Below are 17627 nucleotides of genomic sequence, written 5' to 3'. Positions count from 1 at the left end.
TCTGATTCCACAGGTCTGGGGTGGGGTCCAGGAACCTATGTTCTGGAAAAGCTCTCGTATTGTTCTGATGCACAATGTGGTGGAAAAATTGAGGCCATGAGGGAGGCAGTGATTTCCATGTGTGTGATGGGTTGGATCGGTTTTCTCAGTTTCACCTCTTGGAATAGGATTATGTACCCACACCCCTTGCCAAGCCACTCTGCAGGGTTCATTTGCTGTGGGTGACTGTGCCACAGGCGGAGCAGAGGCATGCATCTGTGTGCCATGGCTTGGCGTGGATGCTTGCACTCCCAGCATCCACCATGACAGAAAACAAGCCTGGGTGGCGGCTGGTCCAAGGGGAATGGGAGACATATGGAACAGACTGAATCCAACCCACATTCTGGAGTCCTGCCCAGCCCAGAAAGCCCTGCTGCAGATTAGCTAAACCCTAGCTGCCCCCCAGATGAGCGAGTGAGAAAATAAATATTTATTGTTGTAAACTACTAAGGTTTGGGTGGTTTTGTTATGCAGCATTATTGTAGCAATAGCTGACTGATACACTGAGGTCACACAGCAAATGAATGGCAAAGCTGGGATTCAAACTTGGGTCTGAATCCAGTGCTTGTTTCTCACTGCTTCTGTCTTTCAATTCTGAGGGCCTCCCCTTTTCCCCCCACCCCCACACCTTCCTTTCTGGAAGCCCCTCACTTCCACTCCATCCCACCTTTGTTCTCTGGGAACTTCCAGCTCCAGAAAGGAAGGGTCCACTTCAAGCAGCCCAGACTCTACTCTTTGCTACCAATAAGCTGAGGCTTCTTGAGTAGATAGTTCCACCCTCAGGGCTCCTGTATGGGTGTAGAGGAGGTCCCTAGAGCCAGGGAAAGAACCCCCACCCCTCTACCCCCTGGAGCCTGTGGGGGGAGTAGGGAGCCTGGGCTTCCCTAACTCAGGGCCTCACAGCTGAGGCTTTGTAATCTGTTAGGTGTCTTTGCCAACACCTGTTGGCTTTTGGGGGTTCTCTTGGACTGCCTGCCTTGAGTCTACTCCCTCTGGACCCCACCCTGAGTAGGGCTTAAATGCACCTATGACCCTGCAAGAACAGCAGGCTCATGCTCACAACTATGTCCTCTCGGCTACAGCAATACCACAAACACTCACGAACAAAACCACACTCCTCGTACGCAAACACACGGACAGACAGGACCATGTTCAGACATACAAATTCATGCTCAAACACACCCCGTTCCAGACCCCTCGGATTCAGACACACCCATGCTCAGGAATGCATGTATAAATAAGAAGCCACATGGCCACAGAACATGGGATCCCAATCATAAACACATGGTCACCCAAACACATACAGTGACACACCCACAACATTCTTACAAATACACTCACTCACATGCACCATCAGACCCATAGTCACACTCAAGGTTCCTTGGACATACCCTGGATTGTGCCCAAGCACTGGAATCTGGTAGACTTAGTTAATTCCTGTCCCTTACCCTTCCTGCTTTGTGACTCAACTTCTCTGAGCATCATCTGTAAAATGGGGACATGGATGCCTCCTATTCAAGGAGGCCAGGGGTATGCAGTGAGGTCATGTATAGACAGTACCCCTCAACCTGGAGCTGGTTGGCCCCTCTCTTTCCATGTTCTTGTTCATGCCCTTCCTCAATCTCAAAAGACATTTCTATCATTCCCTTAAACATTTTATTAGTCCTTTAAACTGCAGGCCAAATCCTGCCTCCTCCAGGAAGCCTTCCTAGACCTCCATCTCTGGATCCCCTGAGCACTTACTGTGTGGGCCCCACTTGACATTCGAAAGATAAGGTGGGTAGCCCACTCACTTTCTCTCCCGGAGCCTGGCCTCCCTTGGCTCTTCCTTGGACAGGGCCCAGACCATGCTCTCAATAAGGGCTTGGCAAGGGTTGTTGAGTGAATAACTGAGGTCCAAACACACAGTTTTCAATCCACAGGTACCATGAGGTCCTTGAAAATCTCATGTGGTCCTTGGTTGGGGGATGAGGCTGGGAAGCATCACAGGTGACCCAGGGGACAGTGGGCTTGGTGGAGAGAAGGGGCCGGAAGCCTAAGAGGAGTGGACTGAAGAGGGAATGGCAATAGTGGTGAGACTGCAACGTTTGGCAACTTTTTTGCCACGAAGGAAGCAGGGCAGAAGATGGAGGGCGACGGAGGGTCCCAGAAAGGATTATGCAAGATGAACTGAGGGAGAAAAGCTTGCTGGAGCTGGACTGGGGTGGGCTGAAGGTTCCTAGAAGGCGCCTGTGGAAACTGCTAGATATCTACTGGCGGTCTCCCCACCCCCCACTGGGAAAGGATCACATCGCCCAGCCTCCTTTGTGGCTTGGTGAGGCCACGTGACCAGGTTTTTCCAGGGGCCCGTGCCCAGAAGGGATGGGTTCCACTCCTGCTTCCCTGGGTCCTCTCTCTCCCAGCCTTCCTGCAGACAGACACACTTGTGCCTCAGTTTCCACCATGCACACAGGCGGGGAGCGTGGGGCTTGCTAACGCCGACGGAAGAACCCGGGTCCCTGAATCTCCGAGTGGATCCGACCTACCCATGAGCCTGGACTGCTCACCCCTGGGCTCTTCCATGACAGAGGCCACCGAACACCGGGCCTTTTTGTTAGGGTAGCTGCACGCTTACCTTCAACAGCACACGCTCACCAAACGACAGCAATTATCATAAACACCACGGCAACGGAGAGGTGACGCGTACGCTCCCAGGGGAGGATGGCCTTGGAGAAGCGGAAGCCACTCCACAGCGGGGAGGGAGCTCGGAGCGGGGCCGGCAGGGTTCCCGTTCGGGTTCACGGCCCTGCTCCCCCGGAGCGGGCATCTCAAGTGCTTACCCGCCTGGTTGGTGGTGATGTTCACGGAGGCGAACTGAGGGGAGAAGGGGCTCTGGTCGGTGACGCCATTCACCGCCTGGATCTCGAAGGTGTACTGCGTGTGGGCCAGCAGGTCGCTGACGTAAATGCGCGGCTCGGTCAGGCCCAGCTGTCGGGGCGCGTACTGCACGTTGTCCCCGCAGCGGGTGCAGGCGCCCCGGCCCGAGCCACAGCTCTTGCAGATGATGTTGTAGACCAGGTCCTCGCGGCCCCCTGAATCGCGGGGCGGGGTCCACTCCAGCATGAGCGAGGTCTCGTTGACGCTGGAGATCACCGCCTGGGGTGCCGAGGGGATGGCTGAGGGTGGGGAGAGGTGTCGGTCAGTGGGGGCTGCGGGGGTACATTCCTAAGAGACGGCTCTCCGCCCGCTGCCCTGGCTCCAGCCCAGGCCCCCAAAGGCTTCCTTCAAATCCCTTCTCCCCTCCATCCCCCTGAGAGATGCTTCTAGAATATAACTCTCGTTTTGCTGCACATCTGCTTAACGCTTTCCCCTTGGACTCCAACCTCCTCGGTGTTTGTTACTAGGGCCGGTCTTTGTGTGTTGGGGATCATACCCACCCGGGATCTCTTTCCCCTTCTTCCTTCTAACAGAACCCAATTTTATTCAGGGTGGTAAGATGTCCAGCTAGGAGACTAATTTCCTAGCCTCTTATGATGAAGGGCTGGCCATTGATATACTGCAGAAGTTGTTGGTCAGGACTTTTTCTTAAAAGGAGACCACTGTAAAATGTCCCTTTGTCCCTTTCCTTCTTCCTCTGTCTAGAATGTGTGTGATGGCTGGAGCTTCAGCAGCAATGCTGGACTATGGACTATGAAGTGACCCAAAGGATAGAAACCACACACTGAGGATGGCAGCCCAGAAAGAGTGAGCCAGGTCCCAGAGAACTCCATGGATTTATCGTAATATCCCAGGACTGCCTATCTTCAGCGTTCTGCTATGTGAGAGAATAGAGTCCTATGGTTTAAGCCACTGGGGTCAGCTCTCTGTTGCTTGCAGCTGAATTCCATTCCTGTCTATACAGGAGATGGTAAGATTGCCCTCCTAGTCACTCCTTTCTTAGAGAACCTTGGCCTGAGATTCAGGCGGCCGCTGCCAGGTTAGAACACTGGGCAGGCTTTTCTGTCACACACACCACCTGCGTTGGTTCTCCTTCTGCCAAGCCTCCCATTCACCGTCCCTTTGTGAATCGAGACCTTGACTTTATCCTCCATGTGACTGGCAGGAGGAGGTACGGAGCCAGATGTCAGCTCCACGGTTGCTGCGCATTGGCAGGGCAGAGACCCCAGGATGGTCCTTTTCCAACCAGTTTTTCATTTCCCCTCCCACCAGGTGATGGGCCACTCCCCGCTCAAGAAAGGCTGGCTGGAGTCAGGCAGCCGCCCACCCCTTGCTCCGAGCTTTCTGCAAGGGGACTCGGGACGCAGTGGGGCATCGCCCTCCAGGGGCCCCGAGCATACTTGTGCAGGGCATGTCGAGGGGGTCCAGGTCTGCTCTGTAGTAGCCGTTGCGGCAGACACAGTTGGTCGCCCCTTCTGAGGTGGTCCGGCTGTTGATGGGACAGTGCGTGCAGGCCTCGTCCCCTTGGTTGGCCTTGAAGGTTCCAGATGGGCAACCTGGGAGAGAAGACAAGGAGAGTCGCTGGGGAAACCAGATGAGGACTCAGGGGCCACAAGGCATGGGGAGACCATGTAGTCTCTTGGAGGGGCCATGAAGTGCAACTGTTGGGAAACCCCGTCTCCTAAGGCTCTTGGGGGTCTCCAGGCTCCAACAGGGCAGTCCTATCTGTGCCCAGAAGGTTCTAGGCTACCTGGTTTCTTGTCTCTGAAGCTGTCTATGGGTTCAGCGGGATCCCTAGCAATCCCTCTTCACCTTTTCCAGGTTGGCTGTGGCACCGCTTCTAGGGTCAATCCTGACTTACTCTGAAGTCTCTGAAGAGGTCTGGGGCAGGAGCCAGTGTCCAGTCTTGCTCACTGATGGCTGGCTGAGCCCTGATTCTTGTAACTAGATTCCTGGCTTCCAGAGGATCGTGATGATTACGTTACAGCAGAGAATTCCTAGCACAGTGCAGGCCACACAGAAATGCAATGTTATAGAGCAGAAAAGAACACGGTCTTTGGAAGTAGACAGACCTGGGTTTGAGTCCCAACTTGGCCTGTGCTAGCCGTGGGGCCATAGACAAGCGGCTTAACCAGGCCGAGACTCAGTTTCCTTATTTGTAAAATTATGATCCTAAGACCCATTTCTGAAGGCCACTGGGGGAATTTGGTCCAGTGTGTAAGGCACATGGCAGGAGGCCTTGCACAGGAGAGGTGCCCAACGAATAGTAGCTGTTATTACAGTAGGTGCTGGATCAATGTATTTCACCGAAGGGAGCCTGCAGTACCAGGGACAGCCTGAGGAGGGAAGTGTTTGCACTTGATGGGCATTCAGCAATCTGGGACCTTCCAGGGGCTTCGGCCTTCTTCCCTCTCTGGGAGGATGCTCAGGATGTGGGTTCAGGCCCTGCAGCTCAGGGCTTAGGTTCTACAAGCAAGGACCACTCCTGTGTGGACCTGTGTGCAAATCCACCCTACCCTAGCCCTGGGCTGGGCATCAGGAAGCCTGGGGTCCAGGCCCTGCCCTTTTCCTGGCCTCAGTTTCTTCTGCTGCTTACTGGGGTTCATCATCCCAGCTCTGCTGTGGAGCCTGTGGAGGGGAGATCACGTAAGGGGTAAGTGAGAAGGTGGACAGGGAAGAGCTTTGCAATGGGCAAGTTCCTCGTTGGGGTGAAAGGCGGCTAAACCACGTACAGGCCAGGGGGGTTCACCCGGATCACATTCCAGGCCTGTGCGCTCTGTCACCTCCGGCAAGCCACTCCACCCCTCGGAGCGTCCGTCTCCTCGCGTGCAAATGGCTAACATCCGTTTCCCTAAATCATTTTTCCAGCCCCAGCCTTCCAGCTTATCCTCCGTGTTCAAATCTTAGCAAACCGCCCTCCCCTCAACCCCCCAATGAGCTCCAGCCTCAGAGGCCCCCCCGCCCCTGGTGCTTACAGTACTCGAGTTCAGAAAGCTTTACTCCCCTGCCACAATTATTCATCAAGGGGTCCCCCGGCCACGCTCTTGGCTCCCTCGGGATGGGAGCTACGTCTGATTCACGGCTCCTTCCCCTGTGCCGAGCACAGAACCCGGCACTCAGCAGATGCTCCATACATACATCTTGAAGCTGCCTGCTAAAGTGGGAAGGGCTTGGGCTTTGGGGATCGTGTGAACAGAAAGGCAGTGAAGAATGGTGGTTAGTGTGCAGGCTGCTTGGCAAATCCCTGACCTGCCTGTGCCAGGGGTGTGACCTTGGGCCAGTCACTGAAGCTATTCCCTTATCTGCAAAATGGGCATAAGACTATCTACCTCCTACAATTGCTGCAAGGATTACAGTGGTTAAATTCAGGCAAAAATGCCTAGAACAGTTCCTGGCATTACTGAACTGTATCCGATTCAAACACCGATCTGCTGGGTGACCTCAGGCAAGTAGTTCAACCTCTCTGAGCTGAAGTTTTCTCATTGGGATGAGAGCATCTACCCCATAAAGTGGCCATGAGGACCCCATGCGATGGACAGTGTCTGGCGTGGGGCGGGGGAGAGGTTGTAGTCACAACTCAGGGCTTGCTGGATAAAACTAGCACTCAGTGTATACGCTCCAGACAATTCCCCCTGGGGCACTAGAAAACAGCACCCTCCCCCTGGGGCCCTAGTTTACCTGCCTACCTGCCTTACTGGAGGGGGCTTCCAGTAGGTGGCAGCCAACTTAACAAAGACACTGGCTGATGCCACCCTGACCAGGCCCCACGGGGATCTCGAGTCCAGCTCCAGTCCAGTCCTTAAGGAACTATAGGCAAGAGCAGAGTCAGGACTTTGATAGAACCACCCAGGCTCTCGTGACTCCAAGGAGGATGATGAGTGCTCTGGGGGTTATTAAGTCTTCCACTGGACAGATGGGGAAACCAGGGCTTCAGAGTATAAATATGAAACAGTCAACATTTATTGAGTTTGTATAAAATCCTGGCACTGTCCTAAGGACTTAGCCCATAGTAACTCATCCAGTCCTTACCCAGCCCTGTGATGGAGGGAAGGTTATCACTCCCATTTTCAGATGGAGGCGTGAAGGCACAGAGATGGGAGTCATTTGCTTGGATGTGAGCTTACAGCGGCTCGGTCTCAGGTGGTCTGACTCTAGAAGCTTCCCTAACCACCACACTACACGGCCCTGTGCAACCTGCGTTCCTGTCAATGGTCCAAGAGCGCTGAGCGGGGATTGGCAGTTCTAGTTCTGGGGGCCCGCCCAGGGCTCTCGCCACTTTGCTGCACTGGTTTTGGGGTCCTGAGTGCTCCTGTCCTCTGCTGCCTGGCTGAAGAGGCAGCCCACCATCTTGGCACAATCCAGTCAAGACATGCAGCCTGCAGCTCTGGCTCAAGTTAAGCAGATGACGTCTCTGAGCCTCAGTTTGCTCTCCTGTAGAATGGGGGTACAGGGCTCCTGTGGGGATCTAGGATCATCCTAATAGATGCCAAAAGGTTTTGTTCCTAAGATCAGGACCCTCCTGGCTCCCTTTCAGGCAAGAGCCTGTCCAGCTTAGCACATCTCTTCCATCTGCTGGCAATTCCCTGGGCCCGGCTGGTGGGTGGCTGCCCAGTCTCCCCTCCAGGCCCTCCACCTGGGCTGCCTTTCTGGCTGTCCTCTCTTGTCACCATGTCCTGGCCCCATCTCAGACTCCCCGGGATGCCTCCTCCAGAAGCCTTCCTTCATTAGGTGTGCAGCCCGGCCACCCCTCCACCTTCCCACTGGGCATCTATGGTTTCTCTATCTATCAGCTGGTGCTTCACCAAACCTGTTCTTTCATCTGGGAAGGTGACATCACTCTTCACCCAGTCACAGGAACTCTGGATGCCTCCTCCCTACCCTCAGCCCCTGCTGCCAATTACCAGGTCTCCCCCCGCCCCCACCCTGCCCGTAGCAGTGCCCGATCCTGGCTCTTCTCTGCAGCTGTTCTACCCCTTTGGGCATCCAGAAAGCTCTTCCTACCGACTCCTTAGCCTCGTGTGGCCATCTGGCCTCCTCCTGCCCACCCCCACTCCACCAGCCAGCTTTCTAAAGTCCACACCTTTCTGTGTCACTTAAAAACCCACAATGGCACACAATGGAATATTATTCGGCCATAAAAAGGAATAAAGTACAGATACACACCACAACATGGATGAACCTTGACGACATTGTGCTTATGAAAGAAGCCAGGCACAAAAGGCTACATAGTGTGTGCTTCCATTTATAGAAAAGTATCCAGAATAGCCGTCTATAGAGACAGAAGTAGATTAGTGGTTGCCAAGGACTGGGGAGAGCAGAGAATGGGGAGTGACTGCTAATGGGGAATAGGGTTTCTTTTTGAGGTGATGAACGTGTTCTAAAATTGATTGTGGGGATGGTTGCACAATTCTGTGCATATGCTAAAAATCACCGGATTGTACGACTTAAATAGCTGAATTCTATGGCATGTGAATGATGTCACAATAAAACTGTAATTAAAAAAATCTGCAACAGCTCCCCAAACTCCTCAAGGACCCCAGAACCCCAGGGTGGGCACCTGCCCATCTCTCAGCACCCACCACCCCAAGCCTCGTTTCTCACTGCTCCACACAGTCGACTATGTATGGTGCCTGCCCCGGGCCCACCTCCACACTTCTGGCCTCTGCCCGTCCTGCCCTCACTCCCTGCAATGCCCTCCCGTTGTCATCAAACTCCTACACCCCTTTAAGACTTGGTGGCAGGTACCACCTCTTCCAAGAAGCCTTCCCTAAGTCACCACTCAGGGGCGAGGTGCCTATTTTAATTCCTTACTCATGAATGTGTAAGTGCCTGGCTGGACTGTCAATTCCCAGTAAGATGCCGCGTACCTAGTGGGTGATGGAGGGATGACGTGATGAGCTGGAACGGCATCCAGCTCAACCACCTTGTGTGACACTTGAGGAAACGGAGGCGCAGAGAGGAGCAGGCCCACATGGCTCTTCGGCAGCAGAGGCAGATTCAGATCCCAGGTGTCCTGTGTAACTGTGGGGTGTGAGGGGCCTCGGCTCCGGTCGGCCACCTCTTGGCCCACAGAGAGGTCTGGAACAGCTGCCTGCCCTCAGTACCCAGTGCCCCAGGGGCTGTGCTGCTCTGTTTCTCACCTGGGAGGGCATCCAGTCCTGCCAACGTGCAGGTTTCAGGCACAGAACTGGGAAGTAAACGGACTTGGCAGCTGCCCGCATGGCCCCCAGGCAGGTGCCTTCTCTGAGCCTCAGTCCCCTCCTCCGGAAAGGGGGCTGATGACACATGCAAGGTGTGGGTGCGGTCAGAGTCTCTGAGTGGGTCTTCCTGCCCCACTTTGGCCTCCCCGCCAATCCCCCACAGTCGCTGGGGAGATCTGATTAACATGAATCGGACCCACCACACTCTGCTTATTTTAAACTCACCCGGGGCTCCCCGCGGCACTGAGAACTACCCCACCCCCAGCCCTGGCCCACGAGGCCCGCCAGACTGGCTCTGTGGTCTTCCTGTCGCTACTGGACACTCCCCTCGCTCAGCTGTGCTCCAGCCCCTCGGTGGGCAAGAGCGGTGTCCCTGCTTCCCATGGCTGATCTTCTTCCTTTAGGCCCCCACTTAAACGTCACCTCCTAGAGAGGCCCTCCCTGACCACCCTGGCCAGAGGGCTTCTCTCATGACACTCTGTCTCAGTCTCTGTTTCCTTTGTTGACCCTCATCACAAGTTGTAATTACATTAGAAAACAGCTTAGGGCATCTGGGTGGCTCAGCTGGTTAAGCGACTGCCTTTGGCTCAGGTCATGATCCCGGAGTCCCGGGATTGAGTCCAACATCGGGCTCCCTGCTCAGCAGGGAGTCTGCTTCTCCCTCTGACCCTACCCCCTCTTGGGCTCTCTCTATCTCACTCTCTCTCTCTCAAATAAATAAATAAAATCTTAAAAAAAAAAAAAAAGAAAGAAAACAGCTTATAAACTATGTGCTGTCTTTGCCTTGGAAGTGCCTTCAAAGGGGAAGAGGAACCAGGTTTGTCCGGCCCTCAAGGTTCCCTAACTCCTGGCAGACTGGTGGGAACATAGTGGGTGCTCAATACATACGTTTGTTGGATGAACGAATATGCCCCTTATGGGTGTCCTGAGAAAATACGTGGCCGGTGAAGGCCACGTTCGGTGCCACCATTACCATGTCAGTTTCATCAGGCCGCGTGGCTGCTCAGATCCCGCTTTACCTCTTGTCTTCGCTCCCCGTGGGTCGTCCCAGGAGCCTGTCCACTATGGTGACAACGCATCCTGCTTTTCAGACTGGAAGTCCCATGTCCCAGAAATGCCCTCAGTCTCTGGTAAGCCTCCGGTATGCATCTCTGTTACCCCCTTTCACCTGTTTGCAGTTCCCTAGATGTCCTGGCCACACATACACACACACACACACAGGTCCCTTTGCCTGAATGCCCTTCTCTGCATCAACCTGCCCCCTGGGACGGGGGTCTGACATGGATGCCTCTGGGAGGCCCTCCTCCACTTGCTACAGCAGACACCTCCGACCTCCACTCAGTACCCCAGACACGCGCTCTGGGCAGTGGTGTGCTGGTACGTGGCTGTCTGCAGTGGGGAGGGGGGAAACCCTGATTTGTTGTTTGCCCATTTCTGTGGCGTAAAGACTCCCACCAGGGCAAATTTCATGCTACCCACCTGACACAACTGAATGTTGGGTTGGGAAGAAATGAGCATAGTCGGCTCTTGTCAGCCAAGCTGGCACCAACCGGCTCCATCCTACCATGGACCTAACCCATATGTGACTCATCTCTGTGCTGCCCATTGGTTGGTGGACCCTGGCTGGGGCAGGGGCTGGGTCTTTAATCTCCACATCTAGCAGCTAGTGCAAGGTGTGGTACACAGTAGGTGCTCAGGCAGCTCAGTTTGCTAAATGAAGGCAGGTCCGTCTCCCCAAGCGGATAGTGAGGGACTCGAGGGCCGGGGCCGTGGGTCCGATCGGCTGATATGCACACAGAACACGCAGCAGGTACTATGTAAATGTCATCTGTTATTACTCATCCAGCAGGCAGGGACAATCCTAATTCCATTTACCACATGCTTTCCAGGTGCCGAGCCCAGTGCAGGTGATTTGCATGGATTCTCTCATGAAATCTACGTGACCACCCTCCGAAGTGGTATCATTATCACCGCTCCCCCATTTTACAGATGAGGAAACTGATGCCCTGAGGGGGGCAAAATGTGCCAAGGTCACATAGCTACTAAATGACAGAGCTGAGGTTTGACTCCATGTCTTTGTGATTCCGAAGATCTCATTCCCAGGTGCTCCGGGACGTAGAAATTATCGGGCGGCCTGAATGTCAGTACTGAAGACCATGTAATCAGGCCTACGAGGGGGCAGGGCTTGCTGGGTCACTCAGCAAGACAGAGGTAAAGCTTGACCCCCAAACACAGGACCTGGGACCGAACCAGCCAGCTAGCATCGGCCTTCTGCAGACGCCCAGATCCCTTGGCCAGGCAACCCAAGGCACGGATGGCAGCCGGCTGGGAGAGGGAGGGAGGATTATGGGGAAACAGATTTTCTCCCCACCTGCCCCCCGGGCTCCGGGGATAGGTGATAATTGACCGAGTGAGCCCTGAGTCAGGCCGAGGCAGGGCTCCATCTGGACTTGGCACGGCGGGGCCGCTAATTGGCACTGGGTGATCCTTGCAGCCTCCTTGGCAGACCTGCTACACTGTTCCTCACTCTCTTCCCAGAGATGCTGCTTTAATCCCCAAACCACTGAGGGCACAGCGGAGTCCAATGCTCCGTCAGGCCCTGTGTGCCAGGCCTTGTTTGGGGAGAAAGGAGCTTCTCTGCCTTCCTGGGGGGCCTGTGGAGCAGAGGGCTCTGTCGGGGCAGAGGCGGGCTCACCGTCTAGCTCCTGGGAACCCGAGCAGGAGGTCTGTTGGAAGTGGACCTGGGTGTAGACCGTGGAGCTGGCCTGCCTCTCGCTAACAGTGTGACCAGGGCAAGGTCCCTCGCTCTCAGTTTCCTCGTCTGTGTAACGGGGAGAATGATCACACCGACCTTCTATTTGGGGGGAAGACTGCGTGAGCTAATCTGGAGAAAGCACGTGCAGCAGCACCCGCCTGGATGACACTGAGCACGACACAAGTGTCCGTGTACTATCTCCATTCAATCCTGGCCCGCCACTTGCTGTGTGCTAAGCCCTGGGGATGCAGAGACCAAGAAGCCGTGGTCCCTGCCCTCAGGCGTGTGGGTCCAGTTGGAGAGATGCTGAGTTATGAATTCATGCAGTAGGCATGTATTAAGCCCCGATTCTGTGGTCAGGCACCGCGACATGGAGACAAAGCCCCAGGCCCTGCCCGTAAGAGGCCATGACCGAGCAGGGGGCCGGCACACCTTCCTTTAACCAGGCCTGACGCTGGCCACGGTGAGCGGAGGGAGTGGGTTCCCGGCTCAGCCGTGCCCGGTTCGATGGGATCTCCAAGACGTTCTGGGTTTGGGCTGGCGAGAGGAGTTTGAGTGGACGGAGGAGAGCCCGGGGCCCAGAAAGTGGGGGAGGCTGAGCTCGGGTGCCCCTGTGGCTCCCTGCTGTCTTTGCTCTGTGAGCCTGGGCCCCTTCCTGCCCACTCTGGGTATGGCTGGGACCATCTCTATGGCCTCTGCCACCTGTGGGACTCTGGCCATGGACAGGCTCAGGCATCCAACCCTGGGCCCTACGTTCTCCTTGAGCTGTGGATAAACTGATGCGTATATTTTCAGGGCCTTATGCTGTGACTACGTCTGAGCTGAGCTTGTGGTATTCCTGCGGTGGAGCAAGAGGGGTTGGGGGGGGTCTTCCTCATGCAACGTGGCTTTTGCATTTCGCGTGCTTTCTGCTTTTGCTGCTGAGGTTAAACCAGTGGAGTCAGCTGCTCTGGTCAGAGCTGGGCAGGGTGTCTGATCCTCTGTGCCCAGCCATGCTGGAAGCAGGTGGCAAGCTTTTGGGCTAGGAGGAGATTCCGATCTCTGTGTACCTGCCATGGGCCTGCCCGGTGCTGGGCCAGCAGCTTCCCCTGCTCATAACCTCACTCAGTCCTCACCATCTCTCTGTGTAGTAGGAGGGGTTGTCCCCATTTTCGAGATGAGGAAACTGAGGCTCACAGAGAGGAATGCCTTGTCCAAAGTGACTCAGAGCCTGTTCCCCCACAGTCCATGTTCTTTCTAACTCCTGCTTCCAAAACCCTCAGTGTTCTAACTTGACGAAGAGTGCCCCACTCTGCCCTTCCAGTGTTCTCCCTCTCTCCTCCCCTGAGAAGCGGGGCCCTGCCTGGTCAGGTTAAGTCCAGGGAGTGCCTCAGGCTCATTCCCCTGCTGTGGGAGCTCCTACTGGGACCACCCAGGGGATGTCAGTCATCCCCCCCACCGCCCCCACATGCCCGGGCTACCCTGCCTGCCCCTGCCGGGTCCTAGGCTCTGTGGATCCTTGCCAGCCCCTGACAGAACTACAGAAGTCAGAAGGCAGCTGCAGGAACTGTGTTAACACATCTCCCTTTTGCCTGAGGGGGGATCCCAGGACCTCCCAAAGCCAGTCTCCACACTGGCCATCTGTGGCGTCCCTCCTCTACTCAAGACCCTTCAATGGCTCCCTTGTGCCTGTGGTGAGCCCAGCCTGCCTTGGCCTCCGAGCTGCAGCCTGGGCCCCGGTTGCTGCAGGTGGCTTCCGGCTCCCCCACCAGCTGTGTTCCATTTCCCGTCTCTGGGCCTTTGCTCAGGCAGTTCCCTCTGCTTTCTGCCCCCAGCGCCAGCCTGCCTCACACCTTTTTATCCTTCCAATCTCGGCTCCACCCAAATCACCTTTTGACCTTCTCCTGGGATGCCATCCCCGACCTGGTTTGGGGCTTCTTGCCCGTGCTCCCGAAGCACCTGGGCTTTGCCTCTACCACTGCATGATTACAGGTTCTGAGAGTCTGCCTCCTGCACTCGGCTGTAAGCCTGGGGACAGCAGGTACCGGCAACGTCTAGAACCTCCCAGCACCAGCGGCTGAGACGTGATGGACAGGAGGCCTCAGGATGTCTGTGTCGATTGACTGATTGAGACTCAGAAATATGGAATCTTAGGCTGAAGGTCACTCAGCCGGTGTGTGGACTGGAGACTTGGTTCTAGGCCTCTGGAGCCCCCCAGACCATGTCAGAGCCCCCAGAGCTCCTCCACGTGCCCCGAGGAACAGGGTCTCAAGCCATCCCACCCTCATCCTTCTTGGCACTTGGCTAATACCTGTCTCTACCTCCCCCCCTTCCCACCTGCCCGACTGTGAGCATCATGAGGCAGTCACCATACCTGTCCTGTTCACAGACTGGCACAGAGCCTGGCACAGGGCAGGCCCTCTGTGACACCTCACTGAATGACAGGTTACAAGGCCTGTAGGTGCCTCCGCCCGAAGGCCAGAGTCATCAGAACTTTCATGACCATTGGGTCTTCTGACCTCTACTCCCCAGTTGTATTTGTGTGTGTGTGTGTTTGTGTGTGTGTGTGTGTGTATGTGTGTGGAGCAGGGGTGGAGCTCACAGTCTCCTGGGGAGCCAGACCCTGAACCCCACAACCTGCAAAGGCAGGTTTCACGCCCAGTGCGTCCAGCCCCTGGATCCTAGGTTGGGCCCGGGTTCCGGGTCCTGGCTCTGCCTCCCTCCCGGGTCCCTGCCTCCCTTCCTGCCATCCCCACACAGGGGCTGAGAGCTCCCGCACGCCCCGCAGGCAGCCCCATTCCTCCAATTTCCTCCCAATTAATCAAGCTCTGAACTTTTTAATTATCTGCCTGCAGGGTGACTCCCCACTCTGGTGAAGCAATTAAGGACATTTTCAAGTGCTGAGTGGCTGCCGGGAGGCAGCTTTGACCAGGCCCTGATGGAGGAGGTGAGCAGAGGGAGCCGGCTGGTGACAGGAGGGGTGGACAGGAGTGCCCTTGGGCCGTGGGGCTGCTGGGAGGCTGTCCTGAGGTCCTGGCCAGGGCCACTGCAGGAATCTGGGGCCACATTGTTCTGTAGCTAGAATCCGGCTTCACAGATCCCACGCAGTGACTACGTGCCAGGCACTGGGTTAGATGCTTTACAGTCTCACTGCATCCTCACCTTGACCCTGGGAGAAGGAAATAGAATTATCTCTGGTTTACAAAGGAGGAAACAGAGGTTCAATAACATTAGGCGGTTTCGGAGATGCAGCTGGGATTTGAAGGCAGCTCTGCATCCACAGCCACTTTATCTGTTGTCTCTTGGAGATTGGTATGGCCTGTCAGAGTGCCCAGGGTCACTGAAGAAGGGCGGTGGGTCAGGGGAAGACTTTGGAGATGCCACCCGAGCTTGAGATCTGCTGAAGAACATGGGCTCTCCATGTGAGGGGGGTGGGGGGGTGGCAAAGGGTGTTGCAGGTGGAGGGGGCGGCCTGTACACAGGCTCAGAGGCGTGAAATGGTATGGTGTGCGTATGGGGAGCCACAGATAGTTCAGGGTCACTGAAGCATGAAGCTCGAGGCTGGGGAGGCACGTGGGGTCTGGGTCACTGGAAGTCAGGAGGACCTTCACGATGTTCTGGTCCAAGCTCCTCATCTTATGACTGCAGAATAAACAACCCAGAGAGCAACAGTGACTTGCCTAAAGTCACACGGCCAGTTAGTGGCTGATGGAGCCTGGGCTGCAGCCCAGGAATCCTGACGTCCAGGTTGGAAGGGAAGCTAAGGGGGCAGAGGAGTGGTGGCCATCAGATCCCTGGTTTCCTGCCTCCCACCCTTGCCTGCTTACCTCTCCACTTGCCTTTAGCTGCAATCTGTACTCAACACAGCAGCTGGAGGGATTCCTGCAGAACAGGAATCAGCTGTGTGGTGCTCTTCTGCTCAAAGGTCTTTAACAGCTCCCACCTCAGAGTAAAAACCATAGCCTACAAAGCCCACTTTACCTCTCTGGTTAAATTTACCCATGGTATTTCATTCTTTGTGATGTAACTGTATCCCCTTCACATCTCTGAACTCACCTCCTACTGCTTTCCCTCTTGTCTACTCCACTCTGGCCCTCTGGCTATCCTGGAGCCCATCAGGCCTCCTCTCACCTCAGGGCCTTTGCACGTGCTGTTTCCGCTGCCTGGTTCAAGTCCTAGCTCAGCTACTTCTTCACTATGTCCCTCTCTGAGCCTCACATCCCTCATCTATAATTGGGGTTAATGCTGCACACCCCACCTGCCTCCCCAGGCTAACATGGAATCCTGATGACAAAGCAGGGAACAGAGAGGGCTCCACAAAGGCCCTCCCTCCAGCTCTAGGCTATCACTGCAAGAGGGCTTGTAAAGGTCCTCACTGGGTCCTTGAGAAAACAGGCCTTTTGATGAGCAGTGGGCTCCAGGCCTCCAGACCTTAAGCTGGATCCACACGCTGGAGCCTCCCAGCCTGTAATCCTCGGGACTCACAGATGCTGGAAAAGCAAGTGTTAAATAATAATCACGATGTGCCGGAGGGGAAGCCGGATGTGTTGGAAAGCTTGACACATCTGGCAGGGCCAGCCCTAGTCCCCCGGCACATCTGGCTGCTGTATTGACAGGTGGTGCAGTGGGTCACTGAGGAAGGGCCTGGCGGGTACAGACCCAGTGCCACGAGGGGGGGTGATGGCCGGATGGAGCCGAGGAGCATCTCCCACGCGGCCCACAGACCATCGCCCTCTTGCCGGTCCCCTTCGGACCATCCGCTGTACTTTGGTGGCTGTGCTCTGAGAGGCCAACTTAGGATCCAGAACCTAGTCTGCCAGATTCTAAAACCCCTGCAACGTTTTGTCGGCACCAGCTGCCCCTGCCAGGGCTTGGGGAGCCAGGAAAGGCCCCTCCCCTCTCCAGCTCGGGGCGGGGGGCGGTGTGGATTTTCGGGGTCACCTCATGTAGCACTTCCCTTTCTATGGGATCCAGAAATGTGGTCATCAGCTCTACCTGCGGGAGCCCCCTGGGCTGAGACTGGCTTCCTCCCTCCTCCCACCTGCCCCAAGAAAGCCATGGTCATTAATAAAGGACACAATTAGCTGTCAGTGGAGAACATGTCTGGAATTTTTTACCTGCTCTGTGTGCTCGGTTAAGGCAACAAAGCCCCGGACCCCCCGGGGCAGCAGCTACCACACACCTTTCAGGGGCCCCTTTGCCTGGGCCCAGGGCAGGAGGCGCCTGTGACTTTTTCAGTGTGGGCTCCACAGGCCTGGGCCTGCGCAGGACAGTTTTTTCCAGGCTAGTGGAGAAAGTGACCCAGTGAGAGAGAGTTCCTGGCAGAAGCCATTTTTTTTTTTTAACCCAATAGGCAATACAATTCAATACAGTCTTCTCCCCCTTTGTGTGCCGACTTTGAGTCTTTGGGGCTAGAAGGACTTTAGAGAAAAGCTAGTTCAGTCTCTCATTTCACACCTCATTTTACAGCTGGGGAAACAGAGACCCAGGGAGGGGAAGTGACCTTGTTTGCAGCACAGGGAAACAAATATGCTTCTCTTTAATGCAATTTGGATTTGTAGCCAAAGTCCGAAGGAATGTTTCCAAAGACCCTCCCAGTCATTCTCCACACACCGCCAAGCCCCGGCTGTGCCGAGGCCGGGGAGGAAGAGCGGTGAACGAGGAAGACGGGGGCCCTGCCCTCATGGAGCTGAGGGTCTAGGACCGTGACGGGGGGAGAGAAGCACTAGACAAACACA

At 55.6% G+C, this 17627-nt stretch overlaps 1 protein-coding gene across 1 annotated transcript in view; it reads right to left on the bottom strand.

The window, feature by feature from the left end:
- EPHB2 (EPH receptor B2) overlaps positions 1-17627 on the bottom strand; it is a 122823-nt gene that overhangs the window by 39426 nt on the left and 65770 nt on the right. The window contains exons 3-4 of the mRNA XM_021683535.1: positions 4356-4511; positions 2859-3194 (exon numbers count right to left, since the gene is read on the bottom strand). Of these exons, the coding sequence (XP_021539210.1) occupies positions 2859-3194; positions 4356-4511 (492 nt within the window). The remainder of the gene's footprint in view (positions 1-2858; positions 3195-4355; positions 4512-17627) is intronic.

This window comes from Neomonachus schauinslandi, chromosome 4 (genome assembly GCF_002201575.2).
Source record: "Neomonachus schauinslandi chromosome 4, ASM220157v2, whole genome shotgun sequence".
NCBI lineage: Eukaryota > Metazoa > Chordata > Mammalia > Carnivora > Phocidae > Neomonachus > Neomonachus schauinslandi.
This window is presented reverse-complemented; position numbering and strand designations above follow the sequence as displayed.